The sequence below is a fragment of the Quercus suber genome, unplaced genomic scaffold (assembly GCF_002906115.3).
Source record: "Quercus suber isolate HL8 unplaced genomic scaffold, Cork oak 2.0 scaffold_360, whole genome shotgun sequence".
Classification (NCBI taxonomy): domain Eukaryota; kingdom Viridiplantae; phylum Streptophyta; class Magnoliopsida; order Fagales; family Fagaceae; genus Quercus; species Quercus suber.
The window spans coordinates 339,172-357,289 of NW_027069812.1; the positions used below are offsets into that span (position 1 = coordinate 339,172).

The 18,118-nt window shown below is 35.2% G+C and overlaps 1 protein-coding gene across 2 annotated transcripts; it reads left to right on the forward strand.

Annotated features, from left to right (window-relative positions):
• The first annotated feature begins 367 nt into the window (after positions 1-367).
• LOC111995110 (uncharacterized) lies at positions 368-14,469 on the forward strand. 2 transcript variants are annotated; one of them, XM_065760264.1, is made up of 19 exons: positions 368-741; positions 1,522-1,625; positions 1,799-1,885; positions 2,002-2,077; positions 2,179-2,253; positions 2,366-2,419; positions 3,508-3,567; positions 3,671-3,787; positions 5,067-5,161; positions 5,253-5,461; positions 8,943-9,040; positions 9,277-9,380; positions 9,538-9,703; positions 10,017-10,139; positions 11,375-11,457; positions 11,968-12,109; positions 12,241-12,270; positions 12,499-12,569; positions 13,362-14,469. In XM_065760264.1, exons 1-19 carry the CDS (start codon positions 703-705, stop codon positions 14,191-14,193), a joined length of 2,565 nt encoding a protein of 854 aa, XP_065616336.1. In that variant the 5' UTR covers positions 368-702; the 3' UTR covers positions 14,194-14,469. The 2 variants fall into 2 exon arrangements, with proteins under 2 accessions (XP_065616336.1, XP_065616337.1); XM_065760265.1 differs by having other exon boundaries at positions 13,365-14,469.
• Positions 14,470-18,118: the final 3,649 nt, after the last annotated feature.

Consider the following 18,118-nt stretch of genomic DNA (forward strand, 5'->3'; position numbering starts at 1 on the left):
AATACTATAATGAGTAATTATCCAATAATTCGGGATCAATGTTATCTTATCTAACACAACAGTACATACCATTAATCGAACTTATATAATAAGACCTGCGCGCCATTCATTTGAAAGTAGAAAGCATAGCTCTGGCCTCCGACCTCCCACGAGAGCATTGCTTCAAAAGCATTGAATAATTTTTCTAACAATCACAAGGGACCTACACCCCTAGCAAACTCCACCATCAAGAAGAGATATGAGATATATTTCTTCTTCTTTTTCTTATTTATTTATTTTTAATTTTTATGAATATCAATCATGCATGCATAACATAGATACATACATGCATATATATTGGTCCACAATAAACAAAAATAAAATAAACTGGTTTGTGGGAATTCCCGAGTACCACATTTTGTTCTTTTGCCCCTCTCGTTCATCAGCAATACGCACTGGTCAGCTGCGATTTTTTTGGCCTGCCCTCTCTCTCTCTCTTTCTCTCTACATCTCGATCTTCACGGCCCTGGCCACTTTTCGATCTCTCTCACGAAAATTAGGGTTTTCAGCTCCAACAACCCTTACTCTGTCTCTCTCTCACAGCTCCCTCGAATCTCGAGCTCTCCGCGCCCCTTCCGTGACCTAGATTTCCTCGCGGTTCTAGGTTTACAGATCTGCACAGCTCTTGCTTCGACCTCTGCCGAATCACGCTCTTTCTTCGACATGTTTTGGAAGCTCACATCTCTCTCCGCCTCTTCACCTGTATGTGATTTTTTTTTTTTTTTGGCAGAGTTTTCAAAATTCTAAAATCACTGCCACTGCAATTCAATGAAATAGAATAGCTTGGTTGAGGCTGTTTATTTTAAATTTTCTGCATCAGATTTCCTCTTTGTTCATATAATGGCAATTAATTGTTGTTTATGTTGTTTTATTTTAATTTGTTAATTTTTGGGGGGGGGGGGTTTAAGCATAGTACTCAATTTTTTCATTTGAATTTGCTTTGGACTATTCAACCTGTGGTTTAGTAGTTTTGGTTGCTGAATTGATGTTATATATGCTTACATTTTTGGCTCTAATTTTCTGGGGTTTTAATTTGCTTTATTGGTTTGGTCTTTAATTAATATGAATTTAGTTTTAAGCGGTAGAATTCGAATTTTGCTTTACAAACCCTATTTACCTGTGGAGGATATGGAGGGAAGGATGACAATGAAAAGTTTTTAATCTTGCGAGTTCGAATTCGGAACACTACCAGTCTATCAGTGATTTTTTCAGAGTAACCAGTAAAGATGTGTGACTGTTTCAGTGGTAGTTGGTTATATATAATTTTTTAGTATAGTAACCTATTACTGCTTGGGTTGGTCCAATGGCATAATCTTTGTCCTTTATCCTTGAGAGGTTGATTGTTGTGTACCCCCTTTTGTAAATTGGGTTTCTTTCACCTTAATAAAGTTACTTATCAAAAAAATAATCTTTGTCCTTTACCCCATATCTCTCTCACTCTCTAACCTATTAAAGTTTGTTGGGTGTTGTCTTTTTATACAGGTGGAGTCAATATTAGACAAGGAGAATTTTACTTTGGAAGAGCTGCTAGATGAAGAAGAAATAATTCAAGAATGCAAAGGATTAAACAGTCGTCTTATTAACTTGTAATGTTTATTCTCCGTTGTAATATCTGTTACCTAATTTTTACGTCCTATTTGTACAGATTTCATGTTTGGGTTGCATGGGAGTAAATGTAATTGATATGAGCTCTAGACTGTTTATTGGATGACATAGAAGTTGATCCGGGAAAGTAACTATTTGATATTTATCTCTACAGTCTACGAGATAGAGCTCAGGTGGAGCAGTTATTGCGTTATATTGTTGAAGAACCCCCAGAGGAATCTGAAAGCAAACGAGCCTTCAAGTATAGTTCTCTGACTTGATAATGGAAAAAAAAAAAATTTCAGGAAATTTCCTACTGTTCTTTCATTTTCTTACCTGGTACTGATTGTTATTTGTAAAACCTGTTTCATGAATTAGGTTTCCGTTCATTGCCTGTGAGGTTTTCACATGTGAAATTGATGTTATTTTGAAGACTTTGGTTGAGGAAGAGGAGGTACAGGCTTGGGGTTATTAAAGATTGCATGTCATCTATGAAGATGGAAGTTGATATGATAATTTTGATTATGATTTCGTTTCCTTCTCTTGTGATTGCAGCTGATGAACATACTCTTCTCGTTCTTGGAACCAACTCGTCCTCATAGTACCTTGTTGGCTGGTTATTTTAGCAAGGTATCCTGATATACAAGAAACTTGGTTTGTTTGAAATTTCTTGGGCAATGTTTGTCCTACTCTTGCTTCGGTCACACCACTTGACGATTTTCTACTTTTGGTATTGTTTTAGGTTGTTGTATGCCTTATGATACGGAAGACGGTCCCGCTTATGAATTATGTTCAAGTAAGTGATTTGCTTAACTTTTGCATTGTGTATATAACTCGAGTTTTACTTCTTATTTGAGTCATTGTAATGTTGAGAAAACAACAATGTGCACAAAATTGAATCTATTGCATCTTGCCCATGGTCAACATAAACTATACGTGCCCGAAATTAATGTAAGCTTTGGGTTGTGGCTCAACTGCACCCTCAGAATAACTTGGGATTGTTGCTCATGTACATGAAGTTATGCCCTAAATGGCTTTTATGTTATTTCCCCCCAGGATGTTTTTGTGCTCTCATAGTGCAGGGTTCAAGTTCTTTGCTAATATTAAGCAACTTGTCTGGGTTTTGTATTATCGTGTTGGCCCCTTTATGCCAAAATTATGCTGTTCTAGTGTTAATAGCATCTTGGATAACATAACCATGAAATCCTGACTGGACTGACTTTGTTGAGTCTTGTCTTTTTGGTAACACTTAACTTGCACCCTTTGCTTTCTTATGCCTGTTTAGTGAAATCTTTGAAACTATCAATGCATTTTTTTGGGTGCAAAATTTGTGTTTGAAAGTTCCAATCCTTGGATAATATAACCATGAAATCCTGACCAGAGTGATTTTGTTCCGTCTATCATTTTGAAAGTTACGTATCTATTTAGTCTTTTGAATCTTTGACAGGATGTAAAACTTTTTTCTAGATTGATGGCTAGTGTATTGCCTAACTTTTTCTTAAAAATGTTACTGGATTGGATGTCAGTTGTAGGCAGTCATTCTATTTCTACTGTTTTTCCTTTGATGGATGCTTGTAATTTGCGTGTTTGATTGTATTGGTCCCCAGTTGTATACATCCTGTATACTTGGGTGACACGTTTCTTTTTTTGGGTTCAATAAAATTTCATTATTTATCAAAAAAAATCAAAAAAAGAAAAAAAAAAAAAAACAGATCTCTCCTCTAGGTTGGTTCCTTGAGTACAAATATCTTAGAAGCCAGTTACCTATTTCCTGCAGGAAACAGGCATGGTAGTTGTCTGTACTGTCTATAACCTATAGAAGTTTCTGTCTATATCTACTTTTATGTCCTTGTAAAACTATATTTGATTGGTTGATCTTTTCAGGCTCATCAGGATGTTTTTCGCCAGCTGGTTGATTTGATAGGAATTACATCTATCATGGAGGTAAGTAACTACGACTTTCTATTTCATTTCTGATTCTTAAGTTGTAAGAATTGCATTTCATATTTTAGTTTGAATGTTGATCTGAGGTGAGCTTGTTATGTAGGTTTTGGTTCGACTTGTAGGCGCTGATGACCATGTGTATCCCAATTTTATAGATGTGATGCAATGGTTGGCTGAGAGCAATCTGCTAGAAATGATAGTGGATAAACTGAGTCCATCAGTAAGTGATACAATGCACTTCTAATTTAGGATCAGCTGAGGCTTTTATTACTGCATTTATAGTAAGGGATTTACATATTGGTTGAGTTTCCACTTCATTTAGAAGCCATAGGAATTTTGTGTCAAGTTACAATTCCATCACTGAGTTTGCTATGTTGTATTTTTGTATGTTTTAATATTCATTTCTATACTTGTTGACCAGTAAACCCATTAAGGATGATTTAACTTTTAATTTTCTTGTATTCTCTGTCCCACCTATGAAAATTCATGCAATGTGTGTTTTTAGCATTATATGAAATCATGGCTTCCTTGTATTTGGCACTAATAGGAAGCTAGAGTCTGGGTGGCTGGAGAGATATTTGATTTGTTTTGTTGAGAATTTTTTTTTGTTAAGGATACCAATCTTTGGCAAAGGTTCAGAAATCTGGCTTAAACAAGGCCATACTTTACAGATTTAGAAGCCAAATTTAAGTTTGTGTGTGTGTGTTTAATTTGTTGTCTTTCTCACTCTCTTTCTAATACTGGTTGGTTGTGGTTGAATGTAACCCTGATTGGCCCACCTGTGGAATTCTGAAAGAGCTGCTTTATCTTTATATTTGGTTCTACCATCTTAGCTATGATGTAGAATGTGGATAAGGTCATGCTGCCTTGTTTTATTGCTATCACTCTAAGCTTTTAACTTTTTTGAAATTGAAATGCTTTATAATTGTAGCTAAAGTATATTTTGGTCCCTAAAATTTGGGTTGGTTGCCAATGAGCTCTGGCTTAAATGGCACTTCTCGCACAAAAATGCATGCGTCATGGGGGATTAGTTTGTGGGTTCAAAACCCACTGAATGTGTAATATATATATATATATATATATATTGGGAAGGTTTCAATTTGGTTCGTCAGATTTTAAGAAGTTACAATTTCATCTCTGTAAATTTTTATTTTGAGCGATGTAATCTTTCTAAACATATTGAAGATGATACTGTCACAAAAATTGATGGCATTGTAACCATTGATATGTTCTTCTTCATCAATTTCCACGATGACGTCATTTGTCTAATTGACAGTACTGAATTTATTCAAAGATTAAAACTTTTTGGTGATAGTATTGGAATTTTTTAAAATCTAAGGATCAAATTGGAATAGAAAAGCTTATAATGGAGCTTGAAAGTCTATTCTAAGTTTGTAATGACTTTTTATTTTATTTATTTTAATATTCCCTTATCCCTTATAATCAGGTCTGGTGTGTTCTTTAATGATTTATCTAATATCTGATTTTACATGGACCAGAGTACTCCTGAGGTTCATGCTAATGCGGCTGAAACACTATGTGCTATAACTCGAAATGCCTCATCAGCCCTAGCCATTAAACTTTCTAGTCCAAGGTTTGTATTGAGAGCAGTTTTGTTAATTGAATACATGTTATGTACCTGTACATACTTTATAGAGAGACTTAAATCTTTTTGTCAATATCAGCTTTGTTGCAAGGATATTTGGTCATGCATTGGAAGATTCACATTCAAAATCTGGCCTAGTCCACTCGCTCTCTGTCTGTATTTCTTTGCTAGATCCTAAAAGATCAGTAGCAGCTTCTCCCATGTTTCATTCTTTTCGAACTCAACATATGTATGAGCCTCCAATCACCATTAACCCCGAGACAATTGGTGCAATGCTCCCCAAACTTGGTGAGTTTGTGAATATCTGCTGCCTTTGGTTTTTTATGATGTGAATTTTGTTTAAAAAGTTAAAGAGTGTGTGTGTGTGTGTTTTTTTTTTCCCATGCAAAATGTGCTGTTTGATGTACTTCTGTTTAAATTACATATGCATATACTAGATGCTTATTACATGTCACTATTCGTTTTGCTACCTGCTAGAGTTTTTTTTTGTTGGCAAGAAGAGAGGTTCTTTCAATTCAGAATTTACTCTTCTCAATATAAAATTATATTCAAGTCAGTTTTAAGGCTAAAATGCTATTTACATGGGGTTGCATCTAAATTGGTCCCTTGACTATGAAAATTTGCAATTTTCACCCTTGTTATTACAGCAATGTCAATGTGCCCCGTTCTATTATGATTTTAGGATCGTTATAATAGTCATGGGTATAAATTTCAGGTTTTGAAAGTGAGGGGACCGATTTAGAAGTGACCCCAAACTTAGAGGGTGTCAAGTGCCTATTTCCTTGTTTTATAATTGTGTTACAGTAACCAGGAAATTCTTTCATTCAAGTTATGTTTCCTATACTTTGTTTTAATAAATGATTTTGGTTGCCTTATGAAAGAAGAGAAGATTGCCTGTACTTAATGTTGTAGTTTTGAAAATTTGACATGAGAGATGTGCACGGGCTCGTATGTTTTCTCTTGAGGGGTTGAAAAGTGCTTTAAGGGGGTTAAAGCTCTTTTAGCTCGCTAAAGAGCTTTAAGCTTAAGCTAAAACAACTTTGAGATTAAAGCTGAAATTTAGAACTTTTAGGGAACAATTCTTTGTTCATGCTTTGTAAATCTGGACCTTTAAAACACTATTAATTTTAATTTGCCAAACACTCAAAACACTAACTTTCTTTTTGGTTAAAGCTCTACTACTAAAGCTCTACAGTTCTATTTCATACAGCAATAGCAAATGGGCACGCGTACTCACTTGATGGATGTTAGGCATAAAAACAATTATTTTAGCCTTATTTGGCGTTAATTTTTCTTTATGGTGGTTTTAGTAAATCTAGACAAGCTTGTGTGGTAAAAATTGGTATTTTAATTTTGCATTGATTTGCCACAATGAAAGTTGTGATTGCTTTGATGGCTACATAGGTTTCTTTATGGGTTTCATGTTCTAGACTTTCCCAATTTAGTGCTACTTAATTGTTGGTTAGTCTATGCTTGGTTAGTTGAGGTCAACAAGTGAGGTCCTATTTTCTTTGTTTGATTACCTTTCCTGATGGCTTAAAATAAAGGGTCACAAAATTGATCAGTAGACAGTTTAAAGTTGATATCACATTCAAACAATTTCTCTTTTGTTGTTTATTTATGTTATTAATGGTGTGAATGAAGCTGAAATGGCCTATTTCTCCAAGTATTTGGTGTTGGGTTTATCTTTAATATGCTCTGTTTAAATTCATTCATTCTACAATTTATGATTTGGTGATGCATCATACATACTGTCTCCTTGCCTTCTGAAAAATGTTTTTAATTTAGGAGATGTAATATACAAACAGAGGTGAGTCATCTTGTTCGATAAATTGCAATCCCTTAAGATTCTTGGACTAGCCAAGAAGTGCATATAAAACAGATTTCTGAATTAGCACTTGTAGCCATCAGGGGGACAAGATGAATACTTCCTACCATTTGGGTACATCTGTAACTTTTCATAAGTTTGTAATTGGTGAGACATTCTGGACATGGTAAAACAAGTCAGAAAGCTTGCTGGATAAGTAGCATGCTGCATGGACATGATAATTATTTGTGGCTCTAGTATAGGATCCACAATTATCTTTGATGAAAGAACCCACATATTGATATTGCTACCTTCTATCTTGAGATATTTAAATTTATGAGCGTATTCTAGCCTAGAATTTAATGACATGCGTAATGTAACTGGTGGTGTTTTCTGCCTTGGAAACCAGCTCTTTTAGGTGAACAATAGGGCTTTGTTAGCAGTATTGTGATTTTGGTTTTCAAATAATGTGAAAACTATGGTCTAAAAAGTGAAAAAATGTTTTTGGTAACATGTTTCTATGACATTTTTTAAAAACTGTAAACACACAATTGGGTGCTTGGTATGAGTATCAGTCTTTAAGATAAAGTCTTGACTGATAAAAAGTAAGAGAAATTCCCGCAACACACCAACAGAAATCCCCCTCTTCTGCAATCTCTCTTTTCTTCCTGTCTCCCTCTCTTCTGCTCTACCTTCAGGCCAAGCTCTACCCCATGATTCACTTGGCTCAAAGTTCTTATGATTCTCATTTTATACACATGCCTATATTAATGTTCTGTTGGACCAGATCACATAACTACCTACAAATTATTAAAGAGGGTGCACAAATATGCAGAACTTGAAAGTCCTCTACAAGAACCACAAAATTTACAAAGAATCCCAGCCACAAGTGTAAATTTTATCAGTATGGTTAATTGTTCAAAATTTACAAAGGAATCCCAGCCACAAATTTTACCAGATCCCATAGTCTGGTTAATTGTTGGGAGGAACTTTGTAAAATTTTACCCAGCCACAAAGAACTCCCAGCCAAAAATAAAACACAATAAAAAATATGCAGAAGAAGATCACCATCTATAACCCACACGACAAAAGAGTGAGAAACCCATGCCACAAAATCAGATCAACCCAAGAACAATCAGATTCACAGAGTTTACTCCACAAAAACCCTAAGAGAGAGAGTACAAAACTGGGGTGATGGTTGGTTAGAGACGTGCTGCGTAGCAACGGCAATGATGAAGAGAGAAGAGTGTAAAATGAAGCGAGGACCAGTTGCTAAGACCACTGGCAGCAGACCAAGGAATGGTGGCCGGAAGAGAGAGAGAGAGAGAGAATTGAAGAGGTGTGAGAGATGGAGCTATAGAGAGACGGAGAGAGAGATGAGCTGCAGAGCTCGTGAAAGAGAGAAAAATGCACCGTTAGGTGCCTTCTTTGTCACGTCAAATTTGTGTGGGGCCCATGATTTTCACAGCAATGCCACTCAAAATTGTTACTTGAGTTCTGAAAACACCTCTCTAAATCTAAATACATGCCTTAAAAACCTAAAGTGAGAACTATTATCTAAATACCAGTATTTATGAGAGTTCTCTTACAAAAACACATAACTTAAAAGTGGGGTCCACTTGTTTGAGCATTTAAATCACACAAAACAGTCTTCAAGTTTTGCTACCAAACAGGCCTTAAACTTGATTGGAAAATACTACAGAAGTCCCTAAATGAAAATAATCTCAAACGTTGAATATCTAGAAAGTCCTAGGAAATGAGAGAAAAGTAAATACTAAAAAGTGCCTCCCATTCAAAGAGCTAGAGCAAAAAAAAACTACTTCAATTTTGAACTGAAAGTTACAAACTTGCCTCTATTACTGTAATTCCATACATGCCATAATAAACACAACCTAATAGCCTCACTAATAGTGGTGTCTTTATGCCTGCCAAACTGTCATTTATACCACTCTTGTTTTGCAGGTGACTTGCTTACACTTCTAAATGTGTCTTCTGATGAGAAGATACTGCCTACAACATATGGAGAATTGAGGCCTCCACTTGGGAAGCATCGTTTAAAGGTTGGCTTATTTTTTTTATTATGAACTCAATATGCAAGAGACAAATTTGAGCCTAATCACAAATTTGAACTTAGAGTGGAGTAAAAGAACAGAGTTGGCTGTCATCTATTCTAAGCCTGTATAGCATTCAGAATTCAGTTTAAAAAACTCTTGCTTGTGCGAGACTGATCATATTGATGTCTTTTGGACATCTATTTTTTTTTTTTTTTTAATAAATACTTTGCTCTTTGTTCCAGACTGTGGAGTTCCTTGCAGTACTATTGAGAACGGGCAATGATGCTGCAGAGAATGAATTGGTCAGCTCGGGAACCATTCGACGAGTCATTGATCTTTTCTTTGAGTAAGCTTTCATTTTGTGTTTTGAATGCATGATAGGCAATTTTATTAGTGTCTAGAGAAAGCTTGATTGTGCTTGCAAGATGTGTTGCTTCTTTTATTTTAGTTTGACTGAAGATGCGTGGTTTTTAGTTTGTTATCTGTGCTTTTAACTAATGCAGGTACCCATACAATAACTCATTACATCATCATGTAGAGAGTATCATATTGTCATGTTTGGAAAGCAAGAGTGATACTATTGTTAATCATCTACTTCAAGATTGCAATTTGATTGGAAGGTTTCTCCAAACGGATAAACATCCAATTCTTTCTGGTGACAATGATCAGGTGACTGGCTTTTATGATTTTCAAATACCATAATAGTACATCTATAAATGCTCTGCTGAATCAAAAGTGCCAAAGCAGCATAAAAAAAAAAAAAAAAAAAAAAACCCATAATGATCAAACCAATAAAAAAGGAAAACATAGCGTTGTGTATCCATCTCTGGTTTCCTTTTTATTATATGTATGAGAGGGAGAAATGTACTTAGGGCTTCAATTTTTGTAATAGCACGTAGTTATGTAGGTAGTCATTTATATTCTCCTAGCTGTTGATGGTTCTTATAATTCTGATTATTGTAAATTTTTCCTGACTTTGTAGCCAACAATACCTGCTGCTGGAAAACGGGCACCTCGGGCAGGAAACCTTGGACACATCACTCGTATTTCTAACAAGCTTATTCAGTTCGGAAACAGCCAAAGCCACATTCAGGCATATCTACAGGTGGATAATACATTTTCCTTTTTCATAAAGCAATTCCCTGTGAGCTACTGTTTTTCCAGAAAGTAAAAGTGTGTATAATTTTCATAAGATAATTTTTTGGGTGCTCTGACTGATACTAGATGAGTTTTGAAAAATACCTCCTTTTCACTTTACAGCCTGGATATTTGGTGTATCTTTCGTATTTAATACAGACAAGATTATTAGTTTTACTTATCTTTAGACCACTCTTTTATGTGCTCCTTGCACAATCTCTAAAAATTTCCTCTCTCTCTCTCTTTTTTTTTTTTTTCCCAATTCATATAAAAATATCAGTATTTTCTCTTACTGGCTCTGTATGAGGTATTTGGTGGATTGTTGGTATCTATCATTGATAAAATAAAGTAACGGAAACTGTCTTGAGTACATTTAAGGATGAGTTTTTGTGACATCTTTTAGGGTACTCACAATGATGGTGTTAAATTGCTAAAATGCTATTTTTAGCACCACAAACTACAAAATCTAGCATCAGTTCACTGTAGCAAGTTGCTACTTGCTTTTAATATTTTTTTATTCTTTTTCTATCATTCAGCTCCTCTCTCTCTCTCTTTCTCTCTCTCTCTCTCTCTCTCTCATTCCTCACCCTCTACAGTTCAGGCCAGACCCACTCTCTCTCTCTCTCTCTCATCTCAGAATTCTCACTCTCTCTCCTCCCTCTCTGTTTGTCAACCAAGGGCTGCACGGCCAGCATCCTCTATTCCCAAATCAGATCCCCTAACTCCAGAATGTCTTATATCTGGTAGATACTCCAAGCAAGTACTTCTTTTTTGTAGCAGATTTTGTATCTCTTTATTTGGAACCGTCAAAATAACCCTTGCTTAACCTATCTTCTTTGCCTTTGATGGTGCTTCTCTAATTGCGTAAAGTCTTGCTGTCCTCTTGTCAGTAGCTTTGAAACTTCTGTTTCCGTAGACACTTTTGTTGCTGGCGGTGGGTGTGTGATTGTTGTTCTTGCCTGTTTGCTTCAAAGAAGAGAGAGAGAGAGAGAGAGAGATGAAGAATAAAAAAATAAAGAAAGAACATTTAAATGAAATGCTAAAAAAAATGGAACCATTGATGTTGGGTGTATTGTAAAGTAGTGTGTTAAAATAGATAAAGTGGGTTTTTGAGATGCTAAAAGCTAAAAACTTTAGCTCCGCCGTTGTGAATGCTTAAGTGGCTAATGTTTTATATTTGATATTTCCTTGTGTTCTTTATAGGAAAATAGTGAATGGAATGAGTGGCAAGCTACTGTTCTGCAGGAGCGCAACGCAGTTGAGAATGTATACCGATGGGCTTGTGGGTATGATTTTGCCTTATTTATATGCCATGCCATGCCATGCATTTTCCTTTTTTTTTTTGGTGATTGGGTCATTAAAAATTCTTATGCTTTCTCTTCAAGCCCTTGGCCTAACTAGGTGTATTTATTTTTTTTTGGGCAAATATGAGATTTGGAGATTTTTAGTTGACAACTTATGGGGAGATACTGTAAGTTATAAATGGAGTTGTGTTTTACAGGATTCTCTTGCCAAAAAAGTGAGATTTGAATTGTTCTAATATATGAGGGATCTGACAAGATGTATGATAAATTTTTTGTTCATTTTTTCCTTTCAAAACAATATTGGGATTGGTGAGGTTTTATATCATTGTGCTACGGTGCAGTTGCATTCATTGCTGTTAAACCAAAAAGTTCATTTCTATTTAATCACTTATATTTTCCCTTTTGATTGGATCTCTATGTTAGTCTGTCCACCAAGTTCTTGATCTCTTTTCAACACCTTTGATCCTTTTTATTTTCTTTCACGATTGTCAGCCGTCCAACTGCATTGCAAGATAGGACAAGGGATAGTGATGATGATGACCTTCATGATAGAGATTATGATGTAGCAGCTCTAGCAAATAATTTGAGCCAGGCCTTCCGCTACAAAATCTACGGGAATGAAGATGCCGAAGAGGTAATTAGTTAGACACTTTCTAATCATAGCCATTCCATCCTTTTCTATCATATTTTTCTCTTTTCCCCCTGGGGGGTGAGTGGGTTTGAATTTACTTTTCAGTTTAATTTTTTGTATCATCATGTTTACAGGACCACGGAACCCTTGATCGTGATGATGAGGTAATTGTTTGGGAACTCCTGAATAACTGGAATTCTTTTCCTGATTTGATTATTAAACATTGATGTGTGATTATGTTTTATTCAGCTTGAATCACTTTTGGAAAAGTAAAAAGGATCTAGAATGCATAGGTTGTGAGACAATAATAACAAAGCAAAGAGGAAGTTTGAACTTATATGTTGTTATTGAATTTTATATTGAAATATCTTCCTTTGATTACCAATATGCAGGATGTCTACTTTGATGATGAATCTGCTGAGGTTGTGATATCATCCTTGAGGCTAGGCGATGACCAAGGGAGGTATGTTTGTAAATGATTTTGTTTAAAGTATATCAAGGAAGAACTCGGGACATACTAATGAATTTTTGACTGGGAAGATATTGTTTGCAAGCAAGGATGACTCGTAATAGCTTTGCATAGCATTTTGTACTATTGAACTTATTTTAGGATTCCTTAACTGGCATATGTGGTTCAAAAGGGAACATGGCAAATGGTATCGCTACAGTGCTCCTTATTTGCTGGTCCAACCTCTCAATCATTGTTTGTGCTACTGAATTTGGTATTGTTGGAAAAAGAGAGAGTGTCAGAGAACAAACTTCATTCTAAGAAGGAACCAAGAACTGACCCTTGGCAAAAACTTTTTTTTAAAAAAAAGAAGAAAAAAGAAAGAAAGAAAGAAATATTATTTCCTCTTCCCACAATAATAGGTCAGATAAAGGATGAGATCAAGGGTTCAAAATCCACTGGGTGTGTATATAACTTACCAATAAACAAATGGCAATCTTCCAGGTTGCATTATGAAGTTTTGAGTCTTTTGACTGCAACTCATTGTCTGTCATTAAAGATTACATGATTGTGTTCTGTACTTTTTGACCCTTTGTTTATCATTGCGAACGTAAAGTATATTTGAATTTCAGTAAAACTTCATTACTTATATATATATGTATATAAAATAAAATTACATGATTGTATTTAGTAGTGTAAGAACTTCGTATTGGCCAGCATTGTATATTATTATAATTTGTTTTTTTGTGTAACTAAATCATGTTAAGATGAAGATGAAAGTTAATATTTTTCTCTCCTTTAAAACAGTAGTCTGTTCACGAATTCCAACTGGTTTGCATTCCAAGACGAAAGAATTGGTCATGCACCTGTGAGTACATCAGAGATGATGGATGACATAAACTTAAATGGAACTGCAAATGGTGGTAACAGCAGTAGTGATGATGAAGTTGTGGTTGGAGAGGATGAGGAGTTGGCTGAAAGCAAAGATTCTGTCAATGGCACATCTAGTTCAAATGCGAACTTCCTGAACGGGTTTACTGGGAGTGGTTCCGTGAATGGTGGGATTTTGAACAAGGAAAATGAGAAGGCAAGTGGTTCCCATGATTTAGGATTCTTCAGGTTTGAGACACCTGACAATGAGGAGTTGTTTGGAGATAGGCCTTTACCTGATTGGGTGGGATGGGGCGATTCATCTGATCTGCAAGTTGGTGGTTCAAGCGTGAATCCATTTGTGGATCATGATAACTCTGATGTAAATCCTTCTAGTCAAGATCAGTTAGTGACTTCTGATGCTAGTTCCCCTTCAAGTGGAGAATCCATTCTTCCAAATGGCTCTTCAACCGCTACAGCTTCTAGTGGTGATGGTTCAGTAGGTAGTGATTCAAGTCAGAGATCTGCTGCTGTGCCCTCATTGTTTGAAGAGGATGTTGAGTTTGTAGGTGTTGAATTAGAAGGTACTGAGAAGGCTATGGAACAGGCTCTTAAGGAGGGGATAGTTGGGGAAGCAGGGCCATTGAAGAGAAACATTGTACAAAAGGTGCCAGAGAAGGAGAGTTCCGACGAGGGTGGACCTGGAATGAAGGAGTTCAATGATGCAAATTATTGGAGGGTCGATCACGAGGTTGCTGTTTTAGAGTGACTGTGGGTGGACGCTGCTATGTTTCAACCTTAAAATAGGATCCGACAGCAATGGACCCCATTTTTGGTTGGCACATGGTCCTATGCAGCAGATGTATGTACAGTATAATTTTGTTTCCTTAAGTGGACTTGATAGTAGTCTGTGTCATGGTTATTGATCTTTATTAGTTATTTGTTATACTTTGTTGTTGTTTATCATTCAAGGTTTTGTTTCCTCTTTGTTACTGATTTATGGGGTTTCCCAGATCCATCATAATCATATCTATTCTTGCTAAAATCGTTATTGTTATTTTTATATCAGTTGGACTTTTATTTACCCATTCTCCTTTAGGGGCAGTTTGGGATGTTCGGAGCATATTTTATCATTGGGTAATTTGATTGTTTCCTTAGCTCTTGTTTCCTTATTAGCAGTACTTATTTTATGCTTCCAATATATGTAGCCTCCTTCTCATGCATCCAATATATATAGACTTTCTCACCTTGTAAGTCACCTCACTTATTAGAAGACAGAACGGTTCAATAATCGATATTGGTCTGCTTTGCGTTTTTCCTTTTGAGCCCGGGGAGTTATTATTTTGCTTTTGTTTCCTGGTTATGACTGTCATTCTTGGCTACTACTGTAGCACAATCTGTAAGATGATCGTTGTGTATGGAGCTAATAATAGAGTAAGGCTAGACACAACATTGAGCACTGTTGACAGGACTTGTTGTGATTGGAGCAACATTGATTTATTTTATTTTTGACACAATTGTTATTATGTGGCAGTCAATAAGCCATAAGTAGATGTGAATGATGTTCTTAAGACTACTTAATATATTATAGTTGATGTGCGTATATTGCAGCAAATAATTAAAATGTGGGAAAAGTACACATTGTCTATTTGTGATTGATGGTGTATAATTCGGAGCCTTTGAAGTAACACAACTTTCTTATGGTATTGTTTTATGTGCAAATTATTAAACATCAGTAAAGATAAATGGTAAGAGGTGCAAATGTGAGGACGTGTTTATATTTAGAGTTGTATTTTATAAACAATACTAAATACGGTTTTGTGTTTTTATCAAAATATGAACAACTGTTTATAAATAAAATAATATCGTAAGGAGTTAAGTATTACACTTAAATTATCGAGAAGGTTCTGTATTTTACAAGTAATACTTAGGTACTTTTAGAGTATGAAAAATGATGTTCTTTTTTCTTACATTTATGATGAGTACTATTCATTAAATTTATGGTAGGGTTTATCATGAATGTGAGAGGAGAAAACACTATTTATTTATACTCAGAAAGTACTTAAGACTTTTTTGTGTTTTAGGGCCCTTAGTATATTTCACATTGGATCAGTGTCAGGATTTATTGTTTTAGCAACAATAATTTGTAATTTAACATATAAAATCAATTTTATGTCGCTGTCTTAGCAATAATGTTTCGTAGTTTGAGCTAACATGCAAAATGAGTTTATCGTTTATGTCCCTATTTGTAACTATGTTTTGGTCATTATTAATCTCTATCATGTTGACAGTAGCAGTAGCAACATGATAGAGTCGGCCCTAGGGTTTTGGTTACGTAGGCATAACCTGGGGCCCTTACTAGAGAAAGGCCCAGGTATGAGGGAATAAATGATATTTTTATTTAAATAGACATATGAATTTATACTTTTTACTCCCTCATTAGAACATCCAAAATATTATGTATTAATAGAAATTCAAATAAAATTTATAATAAATATTATCTAAATGATATTTAAATATAAAAAGAATTATTTATGACCCTTAAACTGAATATTAATAAATAATTCTTTTTAAACTAATTGCTTTAATTATTTTATAATAATTTTATGGGGGGTATAAATCTCAGGTCTTATAGATTGTTGGGCTTAGATCAATGACCCATACAATTAATTTATAGAGATAAGTGTGCAAACCAACACTTAGGCTTCTTAGTTGATGAATCAAAGCAAAGAAATGCATCAAGATAGAAAGATTAAGTTTAATAAGGCTAAACAAGGATAAAATATTGAATTAATTGTTCCTCAAAGTGGTTGAGGAGCCCTATTACACTTGGTGTATTACAAATTTGAGTGTTGTTATCTCTCTTTGTTCTGGGTTCTGATCCCTGTTCAATGGGCATCTCCTCCCTTTTTATAGTGATCCGACTCTCATCTTGACCCTCCACATGGAGGGTAGTTGATATTCTCCTAGATACTTGTAACATCCCTCCTTTGGAGGATGTGCTGAGTAAGATTCAGGCTGTATTGACACTGTTTAAGTGTCATTCAACCATTAATGCGACTGCATGGTTGTTGCAGTCAGTGTTATTAAACCTGGACCAGTAACTCGGCGTAAAGATGGGGCCAGATGATCAATTGGGTTGGAACAATACATGACCTAGTCAAAACTGGTGTAACCTGATGGGTTTTAAGCAACTTGTGTGACCCGACTGGGTTTTATTAACTCAACTAAGGTTTTAAGCAACCTTTGTGAATTGTGTAAAATTACATTAATAGGTTCACTTTATTGACACTTTTATTATTTAAATGTGTGATAATATGGTAATTTAAATAAGAGTTTGAGATTTTTCCTTTTCATTTATATAATATACATAATTTTAAGACATAACAAAATTTTATTTAGTAGACTTTGTTGCAATCTTATGATATTCATTTATTTTCCTTGTGAATTTGATAGAAATTCTAATGCTATTGCTTATAAAACATTGATTTTGAATTTTAATAGCGAGTTTAATTTAGGAATATGCCTGTTTGTTTTTTTAATTTACATATTCATGTTATGATTTCTTAAACTTAATTATATATATATATATAATTTTTAAATTTTTTTTATTTGACTCTATAGTTCAACTGATGATCTATTGGTTGAACCAGTGACCCAGTGACCCAGCTCATAGATTTGGTCAACGTCCGATCCAGGTTTAATAATGATGGTTGTAGTGCATTCAATGTGGAGATGATGAACGCTTCCATGGGAAGCTTTCCTTCCCCCTTACCCACGTTTGTAACTGTTACTTCCCTTGGCTCCTATATTCTAGCTTGGTGTGGACTTCATCTCATCCTCTTTAGGTGATCTTCATTTGAGGGTCTTCCTAGGGCCATTCTCCTCTTTGGCAACGAAGCTCTTCTTCTAAGTCATCTCAGATTACCTGGATCAAGGTAACTATCAATTGGGCTTGTATACTCCTTGGGCTCAACCCAATAGGGGTGATACTCTTGGACCTCTCCCCCCATAATAATATTATAATACTATAAGTGACATAGTTTTCTTTCATAAGAGAAATGTCTAAAAAATTCAATTTGGGGGACATTGAAAATTTGAGGGTAAAATATTATTTTGGTTTCTAATACCAAAAGTTTGCTTTTTGTTCCTAAACTTTATTTTTTTTTTTTTAATTTACATATTCATGTTATGATTTCTTAAACTTAATTATATATATATAATTTTTAATTTTTTTTATTTGACCCTATAGTTCAACTGATGATCTATTGGTTGAACCAGTGACCCAGTGACCCAGCTCATAGATCTAGTCAACGTTCGATCCGGGTTTAATAACGATGGTTGTAGTGCATTCAATGCGGAGATGATGAACGCTTACATGGGAAGCTTTCCTTCCCCCTTACCCACGTTTGTAACTGTTACTTCCCTTGGCTCCTATATTCTAGCTTGGTGTGAGCTTCATCTCATCCTCTTTAGGTGATCTTCATTTGAGGGTCTTCCTCGGGCCATCCTACTCTTTGGCCACGAAGCTCTTCTTCTAAGTCATCTCAGATTACTTGGATCAAGGTAACTATCAATTGGGCTTGTATACTCCTTGGGCTCGACCCAATAGGGGTGATACTCTTGGACCTCTCCCCCCATAATAATATTATAATACTATAAGTGACATAGTTTTCTTTCATAAGAGAAATGTC